The 24,208-nt window shown below is 43.4% G+C and overlaps 1 protein-coding gene across 2 annotated transcripts in view; it reads left to right on the forward strand.

The window, feature by feature from the left end:
- Window positions 1-21,599: 21,599 nt before the first annotated feature.
- Window positions 21,600-24,208, forward strand: part of DDHD1 (DDHD domain containing 1) — a 54,928-nt gene continuing 52,319 nt past the window's right edge. The window contains exon 1 of one of the 2 annotated variants that reach the window (XM_070749320.1): window positions 21,600-22,840. In XM_070749320.1, coding sequence (XP_070605421.1) covers window positions 21,865-22,840 — 976 coding nt within the window. In that variant the 5' untranslated portion in view covers window positions 21,600-21,864. The remainder of the gene's footprint in view (window positions 22,841-24,208) is intronic. The other variant, XM_070749319.1, reaches the window with a different exon arrangement.

Consider the following 24,208-nt stretch of genomic DNA (forward strand, 5'->3'; position numbering starts at 1 on the left):
CAAATGTAAAATAATGCACTTGGGGAAAAGGAATCTTCAATCTGAGTATTGTATTGGCAGTTCTGTGTTAGCAAAAACTTCAGAAGAGATGGATTTAGAGGTAGTGATTTCTGACAGTCTCAAAATGGGTGAGCAGTGTGGTTGGGTGGTAGGAAAAGCAAGTAGGATGCTTGGCTGCATAGCTAGAGGTATAACAAGCAGGAAGAGGGAGATTGTGATCCCGCTATATAGAATGCTGGTGAGACCACATTTTGAATACTGTGTTCAGTTCTGGAGACCTCACCTACAAAAAGATATTGACAAAATTTAACGGGTCCAAAGATGAGCTACAAGAGTGGTGGAAGGTCTTAAGGATAAAACGTATCAGGAAAGACTTAATCTGTATAGTCTGGAGGACAGAAGGAAAAGAAGGGACATGATTGAAACATTAAAATATATTAAAGGGTTAAATAAGGTTCAGGAGGGAAGTGTTTTTAATAGGAAAATGAACACAAGAACAAGGGGACACAATCTGAAGTTAGTTGGTGGAAAGATCAAAAGCAACATGAGAAAATATTATTTTACTGAAAGAGTAGTAGATCCTTGGAACAAACTTCCAGCAGACGTGGTTGGTAAATCCACAGGAACTGAATTTAAACATTCCTGGGATAAACATAATCCTAAGATAAAATACAAAAAACAGTATAAGGACAGACTAGATGGATCATGAGGTCTTTTTCTGCCGTCAGTCTTCTATGTTTCTAATATGGCTGTGTGTACAGTTTTACGTTGCCTCTAGTTCATTCATTTCAGTTTTACCTTCTCCAGTGTTATTCTATAGCAAGCTTTCATTAAACCTATGTGGACTCTATGCTGCAGTATGATTTTCTCCCCTCTATATAGGACCTACATCAAAGCCCTTGGATCACAAGAGGAAATATTTCTATGAATTCTTCCTGGCAGTCAACTTGTCTGAGAGATAGCATGAGAAATGTTTTCTTGCTGTTTGTACCATAACTGCATTGAAGAAAGTTTTCATCTATGGCTGTTGTGAAGAAGTTGCCATGAGTGACACTATGAGCAATGTTATAAAGTGTCATGGATTCTGTACAGGCGCTCATCATTCAGTTAGTTCATTCTTTTATGCTGCTTTGGATAGAATAGGAATAGGAATAGGTATAGGAATAGGAATGGAGCAGAAGAGAACAGAATAGATTAGGAATAGAATAGAATAGAATAGAATAGAATAGAATAGTCCCATAATCATCTTTGCTCTTCTTTGCACTCTTTTTAGAGACTCAACATCCTTTTTACAATTAAATGCAGTATTCCAAGCATGGCCTTATCATAGAAACATAGAAGACTGACAGCAGAAAAAGACCTCATGGTCCATCTAGTCTGCCCTTATACTATTTCCTGTATTTTATCTTACAATGGATATATGTTTATCCCAAGCATGTTTAAATTCAGTTACTGTGGATTTACCAACCACGTCTGCTGGAAGTTTGTTCCAAGCATCTACTACTATTTCAGTAAAATAATATTTTCTCAGGTTGCTTTTGATTTTCCCCCCATCTAACTTCAGATTGTGTCCCCTTGTTCTTGTGTTCACTTTCCTATTAAAAACACTTTCCTCCTGAACCTTATTTAACCCTTTAACATATTTAAATGTTTCGATCATGTCCCCCCTTTTCCTGCTGTCCTCCAGACTATACAGATTGAGTTCATTAAGTCTTTCCTGATACGTTTTATGCTTAAGACCTTCCACCATTCTTGTAGCCCGTCTTTGGACCCGCTCAATTTTGTCAACATCTTTTTGTAGGTGAGGTCTCCAGAACTGAACACAGTATTCCAATTTATCAATTAAATGGTATTAACACTTCACATGATCATGATTCTTGATCTTGATTCTATCCCTCTATTAATGCAGTCTACAACTGCGTTGGCTTTTGGGGCATTTGCTGCACACTCTGGGAAGGCATTTTTGACTTCCAGAAAGTCTCCGGGGATTGGGGAGGGCGTTTTTATCCTCTCCCAGCTCCAGGGAAGCTTTTGGAGCTTAGAGAGGGTAAAACACGAGCCTATTGGGCCCACCAGAAGTTGGGAAACAGGCCATCTCTGGCCTCCAGAGGGTCAGGGGAATCTGTTTTCGCCCTCCCCAGGCATTGAATTAGGGGCGTGGGCACTCGCTCATCCACAATAGCACACGCCCACACTCTTTTCAGCACTCAAGGAGAAAAGGTCCACCATCACTGGTATATGGTGTTAGCCCTGGAGCAGCAAGCGTAACTATAGCACAACTATTGCCTGTGCATCTTAAAAAACAATTAAAAGTACCCCAAAAAAAGGTTGGGGTGGAATTGCAAGACATTTTCCTGGCTGGAACATTTTAGCTCTTCTCCCAAGCCATATATTAACCACCCTTCAGGCAGTGACTCATACCCCGTGGGAAGCATCTACTGTGTTGTTTGGCTTGCACAACTCCTAGCAGAGAGGTGGGCAGCAGGCCTGCCTCCCTTGCTTTCAAAAGGAGAAGGCTTGTGGGGGAAGGCATAAGATGCAGATGCATGAGCCTAGCTTGCAAACCGCAATTTAAAAATAAATGAGGAGCTAGGAGGAGAAGAGGCTTTGGCACAAGATTGTAACTATTGAGGATGTGAAGAGGTATCTATCTCACCCCTTCAGCCAGGGTTCTGCAAAGCTTTCGGGTTCTGTGAACACTTGATTGGGTTCCATGAGACACATAGAAACAAAAAAGATTGACAGCAGAAAAAGACCTCATGGTCCATCTAGTCTGCCCTTATACTATTTCCTGTATTTTATCGTAGGATGGATATATGTTTATCCCAGGCATGTTTAAATTCAGTTACTGTGGATTTACCAACCATGTTTGTTACTCTTTCAGTAAAATAATATTTTCTCATGTTGTTTCTGATCTTTCCCCCAACTAACCTCAGATTGTGCCCCCTTGTTCTTGTGTTCACTTTACTATTAAAAACACTTCCCTCCTGAACCTTATTTAACCCTTTGACATATTTAAATGTTTCGATCATGTCCCCCCTCTCCCTTCTGTCCTCCAGATTATATAGTCATTAAGTCTTTCCTGATAAGTTTTATGCTTAAGATCTTGCACCATTTTTATAGCACACATACCCTCCCAAAATCCATTTGAATGTGGGTTGGATCATCCACAACAGTTTGTCTAAAGTGTTAGTGGAAAGGGCATGGCTTGTCAGCTGACATTCAAAACCCCTTATCCTAGGTGGGGGAAGGCAGTGTACTCATGATTCATGCAATTTGTGTGAGTCTGAGAGAGGCAAGTAGCGAGGATCTTAGGATATTATTTTTTTTACTTGACATTTTCGACTGTCAACTCTCCCCTTTTTAACACCTACGTGACCCATGATAGAGTAGGAGAGAAAGTCATCCATTGGCATGGGGTTTATTCAGTAATGGGCAGCCAAAATTTTTATTGCCACCTTGTGGGTGTGGCTTAGGCTTAATGGTCATGTAGGGTAGGAGTGGCTTGCCAACCATGTGACCAGGTGGGAGTGGCTTGAATGATCATCATCGTTCAAGTGAACTGTTAAGTCCTCGACTTACAACCTTACCAGTGTCGCTCGCTGGGGTGACAATTGTGTTTTGCGTTTCCTGCACTCGCCTCCCTGGGTTGCCTCCCACCTCAGGCTGGGTAGCTAGGTGAACAGATGCTGCCAGAGGCATAAATGCTGCCAGCGCCACTTCCACTCACGCCTTCTGCTTGCACCTCAGGCAGGAGGTGGCCACGAGAGGCTGGAGGGGAGCCGAGCAGGAGAGAGGGAAGCTCATCTGAGGCCAGGAAGGAGAAAAGAGGAAAAAAGTAAGGAGCGCAGACGCAGCAGCAGCAGGGGGGAAAAGGAGAGCTGAGCCAAGACCAGTAATCCAGGATGTGACTATGTTCCACCCCATCCTGCCTGCTGCCTACTGCTAGGTGTAGTACCATAAATTGTATATTTCTGCTCCTGGGCCATCTAAGTGAAGCTATTAAGTTTCTGCCCCCGTGTTTACAGCTATGTCTGGATGGAGAACCCTTTCAAGTGATTATGGGTTTTGGGGTCTTATATATCCTCAAACTAGAGAGATTTAATCCTTACTGACTATCACCTTGGAAGATGATAGATAGATAGATAGATAGATAGATAGATAGATAGATAGATAGATAGATAGATAGATAGATACATAGATACATAGATACATAGATGATAGATAGATAATGATGATGATGAAGATAGATAGATAGATAGATAGATAGATGATAGATAGATAGATAGATAGATAGATGATAGATAGATAATGATGATGAAGATAGATAGATAGATAGATAGATAGATAGATAGATGATAGATAGATAGATAGATAATGATGATGATGAAGATAGATAGATAGATAGATAGATAATGATGATATAGATAGAGAGATAGATAGATAGATAGATAGATAGATAGATGATAGTTAGATAGATAATGATGATGAAGATAGATAGATGATAGATAGATAGATAGATAGATAGATAGATAGATAGATGATAGATAGATAATGATGATGAAGATAGATAGATAGACAGACAGACAGACAGACGGTGATAGATAGATAGATAGATAGATAGATAGATAGATAGATAGATAGATAGATAGATACTTATAATGGTAGCACTTAGACTTATATACCATTTCACAGTGCTTTACAGGCCTTTCTAAGTGGTTTACAGAGTCAGCATATTGACCCCAACAATCTGGGTCTTCATTTTACCCACCTTGGAAGAATGGAAGACTGAGTCAACCTTGAGCCTAGTGGGATTTGAACTGCCAAATTGCAGGCAGCCAGCAGACAGCAGAAGTAGCCTGCAGTATTGGACTCTAACCACTATGCCACTGCAGATGATAGACACACAGAGGGATGTACATATCCAAACACAATTTTGAGGGGTTGAATACAAAACCAAGGTCACATTACCCAGTTTCCCCAAATGACTGATATCTAATTTCTGAAAACTCAGAGGCAAGCCATTTTATTTAGTATTATTTTTATTTATTTATTATTTATTCTTTGTCCAATATACAATACATATGGAAGAGAATAGACATTAAGTAATATATATGAAGATAGAAAGTAAAAAAGAAGAGAAGTGGATGGGAGGGAGGGAGAGGATATATATGATATAAGAGATAAGGAGAGAATATATATGATAGATAGATAGATAGATAGATAGATAGATAGATAGATAGATAGATAGATAGATAGATAGATAGATAGATAGATAGATAGATAAGGAGAGAATATGTATGATATTTAAGATAAGGGAAGACAATTGGACAGGGGATGATAGGCACATCAGTGCACTTATATACGCCCCTTACTGGCCTCTTAGGAACCTGGAGAGGTCAATCGTGGAGAGTCTAAGGGATATATACCTTATATTTTGATCTTCTCTCTCCTCCAGAATATTAGTCACTTCAATGCCTATCCTATTCAGCTGGTTTGTTGGAAAATTAAAATGGGGCAAATTACATATGCTTTCTTGAGATCATTAGAATGTATAAATGTAATAATAAATCATTGACCTGTTTTTCTTGTATTGGATCCTCTTCCAAGCACAATGTTTTGCCATGCTTTAAAAGGGACAGTTTCACCCCCACCCCGAGTTCATTTAGATTAAAGAAACTTTAGTAATTGACTTGGCTAATAAAGAAGAAAGGTGGTTCTCTCAATATGCCTAACCTTAACCAGGTTAAAATAATAGTTGTAGGATTGAGTTCAACTAAACAAACTATATTAGACTATAGAACAACTAGAACTCGGACCATACGTTTCCTGAATAGTTTTTATCCCAGAGCTATACTCGCACTTAACAACGAACTAAAGGGTCACCATCAGTGAACTGTTGGACAATATTACTCGGTTTGTCATGTAGATGGTTGAGTGGTTCAGGGTGAGGAATTTGTAGTGGGTGGGACATTTATTTTATTTTTTATTCTATTTTTAAATTTACCTATTCTGATTTTATGTATGGTGGGACTGATCTCTGGGTGTCACACGACTTTCGTTGCCAATGACAATTTGTTGTTTTTGACAATGACAATAAATTTATTATTATTGTTGTTGTTGTTGTTGTTGTTGTTATTATTATTATTATTATTATTATTATTATTATTATTATTATATTACAGATTTTGACAATATTCTAGGAAGTACCCAGTCTGGGTGAACTAAGACAAGGTACCTAAATCAAGATAGCTAATTTTTATTTCTACAATATGTAGTAAAGTATGAGAAGGGTCTACCCTGAGACCATCATATAACATAAGGCAGAAATTATGGATCAAATCTGGAATTCAATATAACCTATACAAGAATTTCATCCAGGTTGCTCTGAATATAGAGAAGGAAACAGCGGAGGAAGAATAAAAGCAACACCATTCAATTGGGGAGAATTTCTGCAAAACAGAACTGCATCCTATTCCTGTATTCATTTGGGAAGTGGGGAAGGAGTGTTCTCTGGCACACTACTTTGACATGATGCTGTGAAAGGCTTTGTGAGAGTCACCCACACGCTATTTTCCCAAGAGCACAGGCATCCGTGCGTGGGCAGATGCAAAATGTTCCTTCACCCACATCTCCTTTTATGGATCACAAGGGGTGGGCAGAGATGTATCATCGTGGAATATATGTCACAGAGCTCTACTAAAGGAGTCTATGGAAAATCTCTTCTTCAAAGCAAAGTGATGATTTGGATAGCTTGGCATCCACTCAGTTTAAATGTAAAGGTAACTGCTGTTCCTTGCAACCCCCAAACAACATGACCCAAAGGCCAAAAGGGGATACTAGAATATTGAAAGGAATGAAGTCTTTTTTAAAAAATTAATTTCTTTTCTATGGGGTGTGGAAAGGTGAGTATCAACTAGCAATAGCAATATTCTTGGACAAATAGCAATATTCTTGGACAAATAGCAATATTCTTGGACAAATAGAAATATTCTGGAATATTATTATTATTATTATTATTATTATTATTATTATTATTATTTTAATTAGATTTGTATGCCGCCCCTCTCCGGAGACTTGGAGCAGCTCACAACAACAAAACAGTACAAATCCATTGTTTAAAACAATTTTAAACCCTTAATATAAAAAACAATCATACATCTCATATAAACCATACGTAAAGCGGAAACGGCCCAGGGGAATCAATTTCCCCATGCCTGACGGCAGAAGTGGGTTTTAAGGAGTTTGCGAAAGGCAAGGAGGATGAGGGCAATCCTAATCTCTGGGGGGAGTTGATTCCAGAGGGTCGGGGCCGCCACAGAGAAGGCTCTTCCCCTGGGTCCCACCAGACGATATTGTTTCATCGACGGGACCCAGAGAAGGCCAACTCTGTGGGACCTAACCGGTCGCTGGGATTCGTGCGGCAGAAGGCGGTCCCGGAGATATTCTGGTCCAATGCCATGAAGGGCTTTATAGATCATTTATTTATTTATTTATTTATTTATTATTTGGATTTGTATGCCGCCCCTCTCCGAAGACTCATAACCAACACCTTGAATTGTGACCAGAAAATGATTGGCAACCAATGCAGACTGCGGAGTGTTGGTGTAACATGGGCATACCTGGGGAAGCCCATGATTGCTCTCGCAGCTGCATTCTGCACGATCTGAAGTTTCCGAACACTCTTCAAAGGTAGCCCCATGTAGAGATACTTAATGGTTGACTCAGGGATGCCAAAATGATAACTGAATTTGGAAGGAGGGGAATGAGAACTGAACTGAAGCTTTTAAGACTTTTCTCCATTTTTACATAACCGAGTCTACGGAGAGGGCGGCGTACAAATCTAATAAATAAATAAATAACCATAATAGAACTGTGAGCAGGCAAACCTCCTTTTTTTGCTGTGTGACCTTCATAGTTCAGCCTGTGTGTGAACCTAATCTTAGCTCCAGCAATAGTAGCATTTTCCCTCTTAGGTTCACACCCTCCAGTAACAGCCATAAGTTGCGTAAAAGTTTATTTAACACCCATTAGGTTGGAATGTAGATCAGGTAATGAGTAGTAGGCAAGATCAGTGTGGTGCATATTTTTCATTTCAGATTGATGCAAGCATACCAGTAATAGGTTTCACTTACCTTTGCTACTGGTTTGGAGATGTGCGCTCATGCGCAGCTATCATCCATGATGACATCTGGGTGGGTGGGTGGAGCCTCCTGCCACTGGCAGTACCGATTCGCCCGAACCGGTATGAAACATAAAAACATTGAAGATTGACGGCAGAAAAAGACCTCATGGCCCATCTAGTCTGCCCCTATACTATTTCCTGTATTTTATCTTAGGATGGATATATGTTTATCCCAGGCATGTTTAAATTCAGTTACTTTGGATTTACCAACCACGTCTGCTGGAAGTTTGTTCCAAGCATCTACTACTCTTTCAGTAAAATAATATTTTCTCACGTTGCTTCTGATCTTTCCCCCAACTAACTTCAGATTGTGCCCCCTTGTTCTCGTGTTCTCTTTCCTATTAAAAACACTTCCCTCCTGAACCTTATGTAACCCTTTCACATATTTAAATGTTTCGATCATGTCCCCCCTTTCCCTTCTGTCCTCCAGACTATACTGATTGAGTTCATTAAGTCTTTCCTGATAAGGTTTATGCTTACGACCTTCCACCATTTTTGTAGCCCGTCTTTGGACCTGTTCAGTTTTGTCAATATCTTTTTGTAGGTGAGGTCTCTAGAACTGAACACAGTATTCCAAATGTGGTCTCACCAGTGCTCTATACCAGTGTTTCCCAACCTTGGCAACCTGAAGATATTTGGACTTCAACTCCCAGAATTCCCCAGCCAGAAAATGCTGGCTGGGGAATTCTGGGACTTGAAGTCCAGATATCTCCAAGTTGCCAAGGTTAGGAAACACTGCTCCATACAGCAAAGTGGTAGCAAAGTGCAAAGTTTGAAGTGATAGCCACCTCACAGAGGCATACCTGCCCCTAATTCAGTTCTTGGTCAAATGTCTGTGGCCCTTCTGTCCTGTTTTTTCTCTAAGCTGAAAGTAGTGAGGCTGTAAATGTCTATGGAGATTCTCAGTCATCCAGGTCATGGTTGTCCCAAAAGTGCTTTTTCAAGAGTCAACTGGACTTCCTTTGAATTTCTTTGAATATAGGAAAAGAACCCCACCAGGACAAGATTCAGCAGCACATCTGCATTTGAAAGCCACAGGCTGCTCTTTTGAAGACAGCAAAGTCCACATTTTGGACAAGAGGTCGAAAAGGGCTCAAAATGAACAGCCCTCTTTCAACAGAGTGGGAGGCAGTATCAGGTTCAGATACAGATAGGACGCCACACCGATAGTAAAACTGGAGCTGGGTGCGCCACTTCGGGTCTCTGGCATGCTTGCACGTGTGGTCTAGCGAGATTTTGTTTCTGCGCCTTCTCTGTGGCGGCCCCAACCCTCTGGAACCAGCTCCCCCCGGAGATTAGGATTGCTCCCACCCTTCTTGCCTTTCGTAAACTCCTTAAAACCCACCTCTGCCGTCAGGCATGGGGGAATTGAGACTTTTCTCACATTGCTTTTGATCTTTCCCCCAACTAACCTCAGATTGTGCCCCCTTGTTCTTGGGTTCACTTTCCTATTAAAAACACTTCCCTCCTGAATCTTATTTAACACTTGAACATATTTAAATGTGTCAATCATGTCCCCCCTTTCCCTTGTCCTCCAGACTATACAGATTGAGTTCATTAAGTCTTTCCTGATATGTTTTTGTAGTCCATTCAATTTTATCAATATCTTTTTGTAGGTGAGGTCTCCAAAGGATATTCTAACTCCTAGTCTGAGTTATGGAAATGGTGCTAGTGGATTTAATTTTGCTCCATTTTAATTATGAAAGAATAGGGTGTAGGAGAAGGAGCACTTTAATCAGCAGTGGGGAAATGTCATTTGCCTAAATGTGTGGCATGTCTGTTATTTTTATTATAATGTTCCAGCCTAGTTAATATTTTGGAATACTTCATGCAATATACCCAGCCATAACAAAAGATACAATCGCCATGGATGCAGTCCAACCTGTGATAACAACCTCTGCTGCCTGCCCTAGAATACACAAAGGATTTTGTCCTAATCATCATACATAGCTCACACATCTTAAGGACCAGGCTTCTAGGCTGCTTAGAGCCCCCCTTCTGTTCAAATTCAGAAAATAGCCAGCTTTTCATACATGATTCTAAACAGAGGAAGCATTCAAAAGGTCTGCCCTCTCCTGGTCCAATGGAAAAATTGCAATTAATTGCAGATATTGGGCGCTTAAACACATAGCTGAACATGGCACTTGTTGTAATCCATTTTTTTCTTGGAAAACTAAGGCAGGTGGATCATCATCATCATCAAGAATGTTTGGAAACTTCAGATCATGCAGAATGCAGCTGCGAGAGCAATCATGGGCTTTTCCAAATATGCCCATGTTACTCCAACACTCTGCAGTCTGCACTGGTTGCCGATCAGTTTCCGGTCACAATTCAAAGTGTTGGTTATGACCTATAAAGGCCTTCATGGCACTGGACCACGATACCTGCGAGACCGCCTTCTACCGCATGAATCCCAGCGACCGGTCAGGTCCCACAGAGTTGGCCTTCTCCAGGTCCCGTCGACTAAACAATGTTGTCTGGCGGGACCCAGGGGAAGAGCCTTCGCTGTGGCGGCTCCAACCCTCTGGAATCAGCTCCCTCCAGAGATTAGAACTGCCCCTACCCTCCTTGCCTTTCGTAAACTCCTCAAAACCCACCTCTGTCATCAAGCATGGGTGAACTGAGACATCTCCCCCTGCCTATGTAGTTTTAGTGCATGATATGACTGTACCGTGTTTCCCCGAAAGTAAGACAGTGTCTTACTTTCTTTTTACTCCCAAAAGCCCCACTACGTCTTACTTTCGGGGTATGTCTTACATTGGAAAAAAATTGAAAGGGTCGCGTTCCCGAAAGCATCTCCCCAGAGTCCAGAAGGGCAGCCGCGGGTCAGGAGCCTCGTGAGCCCTTTTCCAAGTTCAACCTCAGAGCTCCAAGCGGCGTGCACGCGTGGAGCCACAGACGCGTGTCGGGGAAGCGTGTGTCTGGAGGGGAGGAGCCGCTCTGCGCAGTTAGGCAGCCCCACCTCCTGCCGGAAAGGAGGCGGGCGAAGGAGGGCGCAGCTCCGGCCGCTCGCCTCGGAGCTGGTCGGCCTCGCTGGCCGCTTGCAGCCGAGCCTCGGCAGGACTCGGTTGCTGGGACGAGCGCCTTCGCTGCAAGCCGCTGCCCGCTCGGCTCGCTTCGGACCAGCGCCGTCCTTCGCTTTGCCAAGCCGGGGAAGAGGCGGTGGCGCCGCGGCGAGGCAAAGGCGAGGGGCGCGCGGGGAGCTTGGAAGCAACGTCATCGGGCTCCCCCCCCGGCAATACCCCCGTGTTTCCCCGAAAGTAAGACATATGTCTTACTTTCGGGGTACGGCTTATATTAGCCGACCCCCCTGAAACCCCCGATACGTCTTACAATCGGGGGTGTCTTACTATCGGGGAAACAGGGTATGTATGTTTTTTATATTGGGGTTCCTTGTTTTTAGATTTTTTAAATGTACAATTGTTATTTTAGATTTTAAATTATTAGATTTGTCAATACATATTGTTTTTTATCACTGTTATGAGCCGCCCCGAGTCTGCGGAGAGGGGCGGCATACAAATCTAATTAATAATAATAATAATAATAATAATAATAATAATAATAATAATAATAATAATCTGAGTTCAAATAATTCAGATGTTCTTGACCAGACATACGAGGACTACAATGTGCAGAAGTCCAAGTCAATGAAGATCATGGAGGCTAGCAATGCTGTTAAAAAGTATAATGTGGGTGAAATTGCAGTGTGTTAGAGAATGTGGGTAACATAACTACGGTTACATTAACAGAATGGAGCCTATTTCTGGTTACTAGACTGAATTAAGTTGGTTAAAAAAGAGGACATCTTCAAAGTGCCTGTAAAATGTTTACATGCCTTAATATGCTCAGATGAAGTTCTTTTTCGCCTAAGATAAAACCTTTGAATTGAGGTCATTGCTTGATGACCTCAAGACTATGCAATTATGTAGTTCTTGGCAATATGTTATTAGTATTTTTTTTAAATTCTCAAATTAGTCAGTAACTCTGCAATTCCATCGTGGTTTCCCTTCCAGGCTCCAAACCACCTTAGTTTCAGAATCAAGATTAGATCAGCCAGATGCTGCACCCATCACGGGCAATTCAAATTACAAAACACAGAAACCATCATTTGTTTTTTGCTTGCACAGCAGTGCCCGTCCCATGTGGTTATAAGGAAAGCCAGATCACATTCTGATAAAGATACTGCAGCTCTTTTACTACAGCTTCTCTCACAGAACATATTCACTCTGTTGTGAGTGCTCCTTATCCATCTCAAGTCATGTCAGATTCTGGCCTCTCTGGAATACCCTGGCCCAGAGAGTGAAAGTGAGGGAGAAAGTGACCTGAGTGAACCTGAGGAACCACTAGAGGGGGCTGATATAATAATGGGGGAGTGGTCCCAGTCAGAGGATGAGGAAGACATTAGAGTGGAAAGTCAGTGGATAGACCCTCGCTATAGAAGACTGCTGAGAAGACGAGAGGAGTTGCATAGTAAAAGGCATTAGTTTACAGCCTTAGCCTCTTTGGTGTGTGTGTGATGTCACTTCCAGGCAGTATAAAGGCAAAGGATTTGGGGTAATTGGGTGTGAGGTTTCAACGTCATTCAATGGAAGAGATGTTAGACTGGGGGAATGATTGAACAAGACTTTAAAGCCATGATTTCTGCCTCAATAAAAGACATTCTCTGTTGGATGATTTTTGCCTGGGACTTTGGTGAGCAAATTCATATGTTTAAATGATGAATGGACTTGTTATCTAAGGAATGTTGATTAGGCCGAGTTTGGCACCTTTCCTGGACATTGTTAATGTTTAGCTCCAAAAAGGAAAAATAAGCCAACAGGCTCAAGCTCAACCCAGACAAGACCAAGTGGCTATGGACATTTTCTCCTAAGAACTATTTGATCTGTCTGTCCATTGTGCTGGGGAGAGAAACATTGACCCCCTTCAGATAGGGTCTGCAAATTGGGTGTCCTCCTGGACCCATAGCTGAACCTTGACCATCATGTCTCACCTATGGCCAGGGGGACCTTTGCCCAGGTTTGCTTGGTGTACCAGTTGCAACTTTATTTGGACCAGGAGGCTCTACGCACAGTCATTCAGGTCCTTATCACCTCCTGTCTTGATTATTACAATGTGCTCTACATGGAAATGCCCTTGAAAAATGTTTGGAGACTCCAAGTGGTCCAGAATGCAGCCGCGTGAGTTGTCATGGGTGCACCTCGGTACATCCATATAACACCTATACTCTGCAAGCTGCACAGGTTCCCTATTAGTCTCCAGGCACAATTCAAGGTGTTGGTTATTACCTATAAAACCCTATATGGCTCAGGGCCAGATTATTTATGGGACCGTCTCCTGCCACATACCTCTCAGAGACCAATTAGAGCAACAGAGTTGGCCTCCTCCAGGCCCCGTCAGCTAAACAATGTAGGTTGGCGGGACTGCAGGGGAGGGCCTTCTCTGTTGCTGCCCTGGCTCTATGAAATCAACTCCCCCTCCAAGGTCCGTATTGCCCCCACCCTACTGGCTTTTCGTAAGGCCACGAAGCCCTGGCTATGCTGGCGGGCCTGGGGGCCCTAAATCAAGCACTAGCTTGTCCATGTGTATGAATTGGAATTAGTAGGCATGCTGCTGAATTGTTTAATTTTAATTATGGTTTTTAGAAGTTAGGGTTTTTTTTCTTGACTTTTAAAAATGATTACTTGTAATTTACATTGTTGTAAGCCGCCCTGAGTCCTTCGGGATTGGGCAGCACAGAAGTCAAATTAAATAAATAATTTCCTTTTTTCCTTGCCGTTCAAAATCTGGTTTTCGTTATGTGTGTTTTTATTAACAATGAGTTTGATTTTATCATAAAATAAGGGATTTCTGAGTCGGTGGGTTCGCTCCAAGGGCCGTGCACAGAAGACACTCCTTGTCAAAAGTATTTGTTAATATATAATACACACAACGCAACATAACAAGATTGACTTTTGATGGGAAAGGAAGTTGCTACTTGGCAATAGGGGACTTCCAAAGAAACTAGATTTCTTTATTGCAGAGGGGAGGGGACACCGTTTTGTGATTTTTAAAAAATGGGTAAGTAACAAGAGGGCAGAATTGAAGACTTACAAACCTACTGATCACACGGAGCCCTTATAAGGAGAAGAACACCGACACGGAAATTTCCATATATTCTGCTGAAGATGTTACAAGCCTGGTAACAAAATATTTGGAGACCAAGCCTGCAGTGGGCTGTTACCGGTATGGTAGGGGACGACGCACTGGTAACAACCACCAGATTGCGCAATTTGCATATGTCTGCTATGGTGCTAGTCCTATGAGCGCCGCTATCTTTTTTTCATATTTTTGCTTTGTATAAGTGTGCAGAAGCAAAATCCTGTGAGGGGACATGTGGGTGAGAGAGATTTTGGTGATTTTTTGCTTCTGCACCTGCGCCGAAGCAAAAAACCCACTGAAATCTCATGTGCATGCACATCCCCTCACAAGATTTCAGCGCATTTTTTACTGTACATGCGCAGAAGCAAAAACACACTGGGATACATGTGCATAGCACATGGACACACAAAATAATCGAAACTGCATGCACAGTGCACCAGTAGCGGCAGTAATGACAATTCACCCCTGAAACCAACCCACAAGGTCAGAAAAGGAACTTTCACCCTCAAGTTACAGCAAAATCAACCATCCATAGAAACATAGAAACATAGAAGTCTGACGGCAGAAAAAGACCTCATGGTCCATCTAGTCTGCCCTTATACTATTTTCTGTATTTTATCTTAGGATGGATATATGTTTATCCCAGGCATGTTTAAATTCAGTTACTGTGGATTTATCTACCACATCTGCTGGAAGTTTGTTCCAAGGATCTACTACCTTTCAGTAAAATAATATTTTCTCATGTTGCTTTTGATCTTTCCCCCAACTAACTTCAGATTGTGTCCCCTTGTTCTTGTGTTCACTTTCCTATTAAAAACACTTCCCTCCTGGACCTTATTTAACCCTTTAATATATTTAAATGTTTCAATCATGTCCCCCCTTTTCCTTCTGTCCTCCAGACTATACAGATTGAGTTCATTAAGTCTTTCCTGATACGTTTTATGCTTAAGACCTTCCACCATTCTTATAGCCCGTCTTTGGACCTGTTCAATTTTGTCAATATCTTTTTGTAGGTGAGGTCTCCAGAACTGAACACAGTATTCCAAATGTGGTCTCACCAGCATTCTATATAGCGGGATCATAATCTCCCTCTTCCTGCTTGTTATACCTCTAGTTATGCAGCCAAGCATCCTACTTGCTTTCCCTACCGCCTGACTGCACTGTTCACCCATTTTGAGACTGTCAGAAATAATTACCCCTAAATCCTTTTCTTCTGAAGTATTTGCTAACACAGAACTGCCAATACAATACTCAGATTGAGGATTCCTTTTCCCCAAGTGCATTATTTTACATTTGGAAACATTAAACTGCAGTTTCCATTGCTTTGACCATTTATCTAGTAAAGCTAAATCATTTACCATATTACAGACGCCTCCAGGAATATCAACCCTATTGCACACTTTAGAGTCATCGGCAAATAGGCAAACCTTCCCTACCAAACCTTCCCCTATGTCACTCACAAACATATTAAAAAGAATAGGACCCAGAACAGACCCTTGTGGCACACCGCTTGTAACCTGACTCTGTTCAGAATACTCGCCATTAACAATAACTCTCTGATGTCTACGCTTCAGCCAGCTGCAAATCCATTGAACTATCCAGGGATTAAGTCCAATCTTCACTAATTTATCTATCAGCTCTTTATGTGGAACCATATCAAAGGCTTTGCTGAAGTCCAGGTAGGCAATATCCACAGCACCACCTTCATCCAACACCTTTGTGACATAGTCAAAGAAATCAATGAGATTAGTCTGACATGATTTGCCTTCAGTAAAGCCATGCTGATTTGGGTCCAATAAGTTATTGTTTTTTAGGTGCTGATTTATCCTCTTTTTGAGTAGAGTCTCCATCATTTTAACTACAACTGATGTCAAGCTAACTGGCCTGTAGTTACCAGCTTCTTCTCTACTGCTCTTCTTGTGGATAGGCACAACACTGGCCATTCTCCAATCCTCAGGAACTTCTCCTGTTAACAAGGATTGGTTAAAGTCAGGGGGGTAGCAATGACAGATCTGAGTTCTTTAAGAACTCTGGGGTGGATGCCATCTGGACCCATTGCCTTATTTATCTTTAATCGTTCAAAGTTCTTCTAAGATATCGGCTTCTAAGATCACTGGAGCTGAATCCATACAGCTGGAAGCAATGCTATATCCCAGTCTATAGTATTATTTTGTAAGGTGTCTTTTGAGCATAGAGCAGTCATTACAAGATCTACCTCAGTGCTGACATCTTCTGGGAAAAACAAGATGGTTTTCTATTCATTGTGGAAATTAGGGGGGGAAAACCTCTACATAATACACTACTGTCATAATCACAGTAGTTAAAATGCTTCATTTTAAGTTCTGGACCACAAGTAGCCAGATCTACCTCTTTTCTCCAGGATCATTTGCCTTCACCAATGAATTTGCATGCATTAAATGGCCAAAGTAAATCAGATGTGGTTTTATGATTTTATCTTCTAGTGATATGTCTGTTTTTATACAATTTAACATCTCTTTGTTAGTTAGTCTGGCTGTCCCTGGTATACACTTACGCCAGTTCAAAGGCATCAATTCTTCTTCGATCAGCCATTCTTCGTGCCCAGCCCTCACACTCATATATCATTATAGGGAAGACTATTGCTCTAACTAGCTGCTTTTTGTATTTATATCAATATTGCTGCTCAGGGTTTTGTAACAGCTTTAAAAAGTGCCTCAAGAGCCACATCACATTGACAATTTACTTCCTTAAACCAGCAAGAGCTTTTTAAGGCTCTCCTCCCAGCATGTTCCTGGGGAGCACTGACCATCTGCAAAAGTAGCCTGGACAAATTATATAGGAATTGAACCAGGGCTTCCTGGGATAGTTACCAGCAATCAACCCGAAGCCATGTCTTCTACATATCAATCTAGAAATAGCCATGAATCTAACAGGACTCACGTGTCATAGCTCAGTTCTGGGAGGGGACTATTCCTTCCATTGGTCTCAATGTTAGATCATCCACTAGCACCATTTCCAGTTTTATCCCTTACCTAGATGTGAATTAATTGAATTCATACATTAATACAGAAGTAGACTTTTTTTTCATTTTTGCTGACCTTAGAACTGACTTTACTGAAAAATGGGTAGACATTTTGTGCTCATGTTTCCAATTTTGTAGAATTTGGAATAATCTGTAAAATTAGAGCACAGAGTACACAGTGGAGTCTTAACACACTTTCATTTAGATTTTTTAAACCCCATTTTTATTATTTTTGTAATAATAACCCAAGGTGGCAAATATATTGAATACTTCTTCATCCTCCTATTTCCCCCATAACAATAACCCTGTAAGGTGAGTTGGGTTGAGACAGAGTGATTGGCCCAAAGTCACCCAGTTAGTTTTCATACCTACTGTTGATATTAGGGATTATCTATTAAATGGTATTAATGCTATTAAAATCAGCATATTGTTGTCAAACTTCTGGAACACAATTAAATACAGATCTATAATTTGAATCTCACTAAATAGGGATAACTTTAGCTCCCAACATCCTTCTACAAGCGTCTATGGACATTCTCATTCAAACCAGGTCATGGCTGTCCCAAAGATGCTTTTTCAAGAGGTAACTAGACTTTCTGGTTGTTCTTTGAAGATTTTTAGTTTCTTATCCGATAAGCTTTTGAAGAAGCTTGTTGGATAAGAAGCGAAATGTCTTCAAGGTGCTGAAGAAGCTTCTTGGCCGAGAAGCAAAATGTCTTCAAAGAAAAAACAGAAAGGCCAGTTGCCTCTTGAAAAAGCACCTTTTGGACATCCTTCTTTAAGGCCACATTTTTCCTCGGTCCAGAGTAACTGCTGCTATACCCACACAGATCCCTGTTTTAGCTGGGTTTTAGGATCATACAATAGGACCCTGGTGAATCAGTACACTGTGGCTGAATCCAGCCATAAACAATGTATGAGCTGTGCAAAGCCCCAATTAAACAAAACAGTATTTCATCTCTACATTAGCAAAATTCTGATTCCTGTAACCTTTAACTTTTATCCATATGTCAACAATTTTTTAACCAAATTACCTAAAGTGGCGTAGCTTACATAATGTGTCCAAAATCCAGGTCCTGTATTTCCTTGTGGTATTGAAATTTGGCAAATTTATAATATAAGCATTGTAGGAAGCTAGCACCCAACCCACTCTTAAAAAATATTAGAAATATTTTAGGAAATATTAAAAGGGCAGAATATTTCCTGTAAAAGACAGGCAGAAATTTATCTTCCCCCACCTTGGTCAATGAGCTATTAAGAGCTGGGCCGTTTCATTACATCATCACCCAGCAAGAATCAACTAGGTCAACTAAGCATAGGACTCAAAAGACAACGTACAAAATTACTCCTGCATGGCCCCATGGGAGTCTGACAAACTCAAACTCAAGCTCAAATTCAGAATACAAGCCCAAATTCAAAGCCTAACAGATATCAATCAATCTCTCTCTCTCTCACACACACACACACATACTTTTTTTTGCCCAGGACCTCAAACCATGTGGTCCCATCCACCACTAAAACAATATTTCCAGTTAGCCACCATGTTTCCAGTCTCTTTCTCCCCACTTGGAACTCAATCCAGATGGACATTTGCATTATCTTAAAGCAGTTTAGGACCTAATGCAAAAATGCCATAAAATATTTCCTGTGCCCAAGTTTGTCTGTGCTATTACATTTCAAGAAGGGCTGTTAACAGTTTATGACATAATACAGAACACAACGTATGGGTTGTTTAATCACACTATAAGGTTGAACATAGTCTTTTCAAAGCAAATACACCTCTTTTCCAGTGAAGGCTGTACATTAGAAGCTCCATCATCATTGAAGACATTGAGGAATCCGGGCAGTTGGTTTGAGCTCCGAGCTTGGCAATTTGGTTGCAAATATTTGAGGAGACACCGTCAGTGCACTTCCGAATTGTGCTCGTCTGTCTGAGCACTGGCCTTTAAAAATACAATTTTACGTGATGCAGATTGGTGTGGCCTCCTCGAATGGTTTGCAACCACATTGCCAAGCTGGAAGCTCAAACCAAAAGCCGAGTTATACCAGCTTCAAATACATTTTTTTTTTTCAAATGTAGAAATCTTCAAATCTTCAAGTACATTTCAATTGAGGACTCTGATCAAGAAATCTCTTCAAAACGATGACTTAGTGGGGCATAGGGATTGCCTGGTGTTATATTACAACAAGATTCCTTTGAGTTCCTCTCCAGCTGGAAACATTTGAGGAGACATCGTCATTATTGGTTTGTCTGGGATATATGACTGTTTTTTATATTAAGAGTTTTAGCTGTTTTTTTTTTAATCACTGGATTTGTACTGTGTTTTGCTGTTGTGAGCTGCTCTGAGTCTTCAGAGAGGGACGGCATACAAATGTAATAAATCTAATCTAATCAGTGCTCTTTGAATTGTGCTTGTCTATCTAAATGCTCGTCTGTCTAAGCACTGACCTTTAAAATACCATTTTATGTGATGCAGTTTGGTGTGGTTGCCTTGAATGATGACAAAGCATTTGCAACCACATTGCACAACAATCCAGCTACTAATCCGAGCTACTACTACAATAACAAGAGTTGGAAGAGACCTTGGAGGTCTTCTACTCCAACCCCCTGCTTGGGCAGGAAAACTTTCAGTGTTGGAGCATTTACAACTTCAGTTGAGAGCCTTGGTGGTGCAGTGGTTAGAGTGCAGCACTGCAAGCTACTTCTGCTGATTACCGACTGCCAGCAGTTTGACAGATTGAATCTCAGTAGGCTCAAAGTTGACTCAGCCTTCTATCCTTCCAAGGTCGATAAAATGAGGACCCAGATTGTTGAGGCCTATATGCTTACTCTCTGTAAACTGTGTAGAAAAGGCTGTAAAGCCCCGTGAATCTGTATATAAGTCTAAATGCTATAACAACAACAACAAGAATTGGAAGGGACCCTGGAGGCAGGAAACCCTACACTACTTCAGACAGATGATTATCCAACATCTGCTTAAAAACTTCCAGTGTTGGAGCATTCACAACTTCTGGAAGCAAGCTGTTCCACTGATTAATTGTTCTAACTGTCAGGAAATTTCTCCTTAGTTCTAAGTTACTTCTCTCCTTGTTTAGTTTCCACCCATTGCTTATTTATTTATTTATTTATTGATTGATTGATTGATTGATTGATTGTTAGAGCTGAAAGGGACCATGCAGGTCATCAAGTCCAACCCCCTGCCTGAGCAGGAATCCTAAAGCACCCCAGCCAGGTGGCAGTCCAATCTCCTCTTGAAAGTGTCCAGAGTTGGGGAGTTCACCACCTCCGCAGGCAGGTTGTTCCACTGGTTGATTGCTCTGACCATCAGGAAGTTCTTCCTTACTTCTAGGTTGAATCTCTCTTTGGTCTTGTTGACTCCCTCTTCTTTGTGGCAACCCATGAGATATTGGAACAGTGCTATCATGTTCCCTGATCCTTCTTTTCATTAAATTAGACATACCCGTTCCTGCAACTGTTCTTCATGTTTTAGCTTCCAGTCCCCTAATCATCTTTGTTGCTCTTCTCTGCACTAGGGACTCAACATCTTTTTTACATCATAGCAGCCAAAACTGAATGCAGTATTTCAAGTGTGGCCTTTCCAGGGCCTTATAAAGTGGTATTAACACTTCACATGATCTTGATTCTATCCCTGTTAATGCAGCCTAGAACTGTGTTGGCTTTTTGGGCAGCTGCTGCACACTGCTGGCTCATATTAAAATGGTTGTCCACTAGGACTCGAAGGTCCCTGTCACAGTTACTACAGTTGAACAAGGTACTACATACACTGTACCTGTGCATTTTGTTTTTCTTGCCTAAACGTAGAACCTTACTTTTTTCACTGAATTTCATTTTGTTAGCTAGTGCCCATTGTTCAAGTCTGTCAAGATCCTTCTGTATCTTGAGCCTATCTTCTGGAGTGTTGGCTGTTCCTGTCAGTTTGGCAGGATTACTATTGGTATTCTGGAGTCTATGTAATCCTCAAGTTATATTTCAATTGAAGAATCTGACCAGGAAATCTCTTCGAAACGATGCCTCAGTGGGGCAGCATAGGGACTGCCAGGTGTTATATTACAAGGAGGTTCCTTTGAGTTCAACTCCGACTGGAAACGTTGAACTCATTTTAACAGCCCGGGGCGGGGTGTTTCTTACAATTCACTGCTTAAGTGCCTTCTATGCTGTGCTAAAGAATACCCGCAGTCTAACCAAGGGCGCCGCTCCGGAAGTAATGGCGAGGGCCCCCAGTGAAAGAGGAAAGGCGCGTCTCCGGCTCGCCCACCCTAGACGTGGCGTCTTTATGGCCTCCTTTCTTGTGGCCGAGGGGAACAACAGTACACTGTACAACCTCCTTTGGATGCGCATGCGCTTTCTTTCCCCCCATCCCAACCGTCACCGCCACCACCGCCGGCTTGGAAACCCGGCCGGTGTCGTGAGGCGGAGCTAAAGGCGGAGCCCGGAGCAAAGAGACCGAGCCGGGAGACCACCTCGCCCGGCCTCTGCTTCGACCCTCCCTTTTCCCTCCGCGGTGGCGGCGGCGCCGGCATGGAGAGTCCTGAGGCGGCAGTAGCCGCCGCCAACGGGAATTCCTCCGCTTCGAATCTGACCGCCGCCTGCTTGGGCGGCTTCCGTAAAGGCGCGAGGAGGCTCTGCGATGCTTCTGAGGAGAACCCACTGAGCGATTCTAAGGCGGCCGGCGAGGGGCAGCAGCAGCAGCCGCCGCGCCGGCGTTCTTCCCCTCCTCCTCCTCCGTCGTCTTCGGGTTCGGAGGAAGCTGCCCCGGACCACCCGGACGGCCCCACGCACTTGCCCCCGCCGCCGCCTCTCCCTCACCGGCGCCCGCATCACCACCACCACCACCGCCGCCACCATTCCCCGCTGAACGCTTCTCCCCCCCAGCGGCGGCGGCGCCGCCGCAGCAACCGCCTCTTGCTCCTCGACCCCGGCGGCGCCGCGTTGATGGACGCGGGCGGCGCTGCCGGGCTGCTCTACCCGCCGTTGGGCCGGGTGGAAGACGGGGAGGTGGAGGACGACGACGAGAAGGAGGACGACGACGATGATGACGACGACGACGAGCTGGACGATGTCGGCGACGAGGAAGGCGGCGGCGGCTTGGCGAGCAGCGAGAGCACCGGCAGCGGCTTCGGCCCGGCCGAGCGCCGCAAGCGAGCCCGCGGATCCGGGAGCGGGCTGAGCGGCTGTGGCAGCTCGGTGTCCTGCCTCACCCGCGCTTACGAGGTGGTCCGCGAGCTGGGCGCCGAGGAGGTGCGCTGGTTCTACCGCGAGGACCGCAAGAGCTGGAAGCCGTTCATCGGCTACGACTCGCTGCGCCTCGAACTGGCCTATCGCGCCCTTCTGCTTCCCGACGGCCGAGGCTCGCCCAGCCCCACCGCCGCCGCCGAAAGGCCTGAGAAACTCACGCCGTCTTCCAGCGCCCCGAACCCTGAGCCCGTTTGTGTCCGCGGCGGACTCTACGAGGTGGATGTTGCCCACTCCGAGTGCTACCCGGTCTATTGGAACCGTAAGTGCCTTCCTCTTCTTCCTCCTCCTCCCATTGAGCCTCACCACCGGCTCAAGGTTGCCTCAGCCTTCCAGCCTTCCGAGGTGGCTACAACGAAGACCCAGATTGGTGGGAGCAATATGCAGATTCTACACTGCTCAAAAAAATAAAGGGGACATTTAAACAACACAATATAACTCCAAGTAAATCCAACTTCTGTGAAATCAAACTGTCCACTTAGGAAGCAACACTGATTGACAACCAGTTTCACATGTTATCAGCACATTCAACTTTGTACAGAACAAAGTATTCAATGAGAATATGTCATTCATTCAGATCTAGGGTGTGTTCTCTGAATGTTCCCTTTATTTTTTTGAGCAGTATATAAACTGTTTAGAGAGGGCTGTAAAAGCACTAGGAAGCAGTATATACAGTGATCCCTCTATTATCGCGAGGGTTCCGTTCCAAGACCCCTCGCGATAATCGATTTTTCGCGATGTAGGGTTGCGGAAGTAAAAACACCATCTGCGCATGCGCGCCCTTTTTTCTATGGCCGCGCATGCGTAGAGGGTGGAGTCTGCGTTCCCCGCCGCCCACGCAAAGGGGAAACCCGATTCGGCTCCTCGCTGCTGCTGCACTACCGAGCAGATCAGCTGCTCGGCGGCCGAAGGAACCTTCCCTGGGTCTTCCCCCTCTTGCTGGCGGGCGGGCGAGCGGCGGGCATCAGCGAGGAGCCGGGGTTTCCCCTTTGCGTGGGCGGCCGGGAAGACCCAGGGAAGGTTCCTTCGGCCGCCCAGCAGCTGATCTGCTCGGTACAGCAGCAGCGAGCAGACGAAGATCGGGGTTTCCCAGCCGCCCACGCAAAGGGGAAACCCCGGCTCCTTGCTGATGCCCCCGCTCGCCCACCCGCCGCCCGCCGCCCGCCAGCAAGAGGGGGAGAGATAGAGAAAGAGAGAGAAGGAAAGAAAGAGATGAGAGAGGGAGGAAGAGAGTGTGAGAGAGGAAGAAGCAAGATAGAGAAAGAGGGAGAGAAAGAAAGATGAGAAAGGAAGGAAGAGAGTGACGTCATCGGTGGAAAAATCGCGATATAGCGTTTCGCGAAGATCGAGATCGCGAAACTCGAGGGATCACTGTAAATCTAAATGGTAGATGCTAAATTTTAATCTTTGCTCCCGCTGGATGCTGGCTAGGTGCAAGTGAGCATCCTTTGGGAATTCAAACTGTTATTTCCTGTAGAGAGAGAGATGCCTTGCCATCACTTACTAAGGAGCTGAAAGTCTTGGGTGAGGGCCAGTAGGGTGGAGTAATGTCCAGTAGGATGATGGTCTGCTCAGATTGATTGATTGATATGCCACCCCTCTCCGAGGACTCAGAGCGGCTTACAACATA

This window comes from Erythrolamprus reginae, chromosome 1, assembly GCF_031021105.1.
Source record: "Erythrolamprus reginae isolate rEryReg1 chromosome 1, rEryReg1.hap1, whole genome shotgun sequence".
Taxonomy (NCBI): Eukaryota; Metazoa; Chordata; class Lepidosauria; order Squamata; family Dipsadidae; genus Erythrolamprus; species Erythrolamprus reginae.